This window comes from Microtus ochrogaster, unplaced genomic scaffold (assembly GCF_000317375.1).
Source record: "Microtus ochrogaster isolate Prairie Vole_2 unplaced genomic scaffold, MicOch1.0 UNK52, whole genome shotgun sequence".
NCBI classification, from domain to species: Eukaryota; Metazoa; Chordata; class Mammalia; order Rodentia; family Cricetidae; genus Microtus; species Microtus ochrogaster.
The window spans coordinates 1,623,912-1,625,834 of NW_004949150.1; the positions used below are offsets into that span (position 1 = coordinate 1,623,912).

The 1,923-nt window shown below is 39.2% G+C and overlaps 1 protein-coding gene across 1 annotated transcript in view; it reads right to left on the bottom strand.

Moving 5' to 3' along the window:
• Pkhd1 (PKHD1, fibrocystin/polyductin) overlaps positions 1-1,923 on the bottom strand; it is a 430,053-nt gene that overhangs the window by 8,315 nt on the left and 419,815 nt on the right. The window contains exon 65 of the mRNA XM_005369574.2: positions 1,668-1,787. Within this exon, the coding sequence (XP_005369631.2) occupies positions 1,668-1,787 (120 nt within the window). The remainder of the gene's footprint in view (positions 1-1,667; positions 1,788-1,923) is intronic.

The window sequence follows — 1,923 nt, forward strand, 5'->3', positions numbered from 1 at the left end:
GCTCAATGTGTTTTAATTAAATTGTTAACTCCTTCCCACTTAAACAGTGTAATTGATATTCCAACTTACCAAGAATGATTGGCAGTCTTACAATAAAGTTATCTCAACAATTCTACTTCTACTTCTTCTACTTATTATTATTATTATTATTATTATTATTATTAATTTTCATTATCATTTTTATTATTATGTAGAATAGTTTGAAAGACTGTGCTATATAGCTGGCTACTTTTGAAAAAATAAAAATTATATTTCCTTCATGGGAAATGGAACATTCAAAAAAGCTTGTCTGTGTTTGTGTAAGCAAACACATGGACACACACATGTGCTGGCATAGAGGGGTATATTATTTTTGCTTTAACAAGTAAAGCTTGCCTGAAGGTCAGAGGGTAAAACAGCCACACTAGTCAACCATACAGGCCCGGGAAGGGTGGCACATACTTTTAATCCCACGACTAGGGAGACACAAGCAGGTGGATCTTTGTGAGTTCAAGGCTACCCTGGGCTACACAAGATCGATCTAGAAACAGATCCAGCTGTGGTGGCTCACACCTTTAAAACCAGTATCCCAGCACTAGAGAGGTGGAGATAAGAGTGATAGGGCTAGGCAGAGAGGGGAATATAAAGGGGAAGGGATAGGAACGAACTGGAGTGTGGAGTTTGAGGATTTGTGGAGACAGAGTCTTGCGTGTTTAGTACGAAGATTTGGTAGAGGTAAAACGCATCTCTAGTGTTTGGCTGCTTTGCTTTCCTGATCTTCAGACTGAACCCCAATATCTGTGTCTGGGTTTGTGTTGTTTGTGCTACACTCACCTGCAAGCACACAACTGAATAACTCACTCAAATATAATTTCAGACTGACAGATTTTGGTCAAAATGAACTCAGAACTATAAAACTGGTAATCCTTTTCTACTAGAAAACATGTTATTTGACTCCTAGGAAAACTAGACTTGTTTTTCTATTTAGAACATATGTTTTAAAATGTTTCAGAGTCATGGAAACTATGTGAATATTTTTCATACACAGTGTTCATACTTGGCAAGCTCATATGCTCTGGTTACTGTATTCCCATTGTTCGCCCTTAGTAGGCTAAAAGCCAGACACTCAGTTGAGGCAATGGCTTTACTTTCTCTGCTTTATATCAGTTCTAATGGTAACTTAGCTGTGGGACAAGTACGAACACATACCACAGCACAGCAAATGATACACGCTGCTAACAGTACCAAGAAACAACAAAGCAGGGTTAAGCAATACTGACTCACTTCTTGAGGGTTCTACACTAAATCTAATTTGCACAGTGGGCATTTGGCAACTACACTCTCTGCTTTTCCAAACTCAATAATGTTGCCAAATTGGCAGCTTTGCAACAGCTAAGGGGAAGATTATACGCCTATACCCTGGCTTTCCCTTCTCTCTGCTAAACAAACTCAAATGTGAAACCAATAATCTTTTTCTACGAAAAGATATATAAGTGTCAGTTCGAATAAGTGGCTACTAGCTGAGTGAATGCGAGGGACCTGTGTCTTCCTGGACTGGGGCATTATTTAATTAAGAAAAAGTAAGGAAAAAACAAAGAAGGGGCTGTAAACTAAAGCCCTTCATAGCCTGACACCAGGGAAGGAGGAACATTGTTAATCCAGAGTCGTCTTCACTGATTCATGCTTACCTTCCCGCATCACGGTGTCTTCTTTTGTTTTCTTTACTTGTACTCCTCGGTGTTTGGAAGAGTTATGGGTATTCTTTTGACCCTTAGCCTGGGACTCAGATATATCTTCAGGTTTTATTTCTGTATTGATGAAAAAAAGTTTTTTTCTGTTGTTTTGTCAGATTAAAAGACATTTTTTGTTTACAAGAAGGACCTAATTAGCCGGGCGATGGTGGCACACGCCTTTAATCCCAGCACTCGGGAGGCAGAGGCAGGC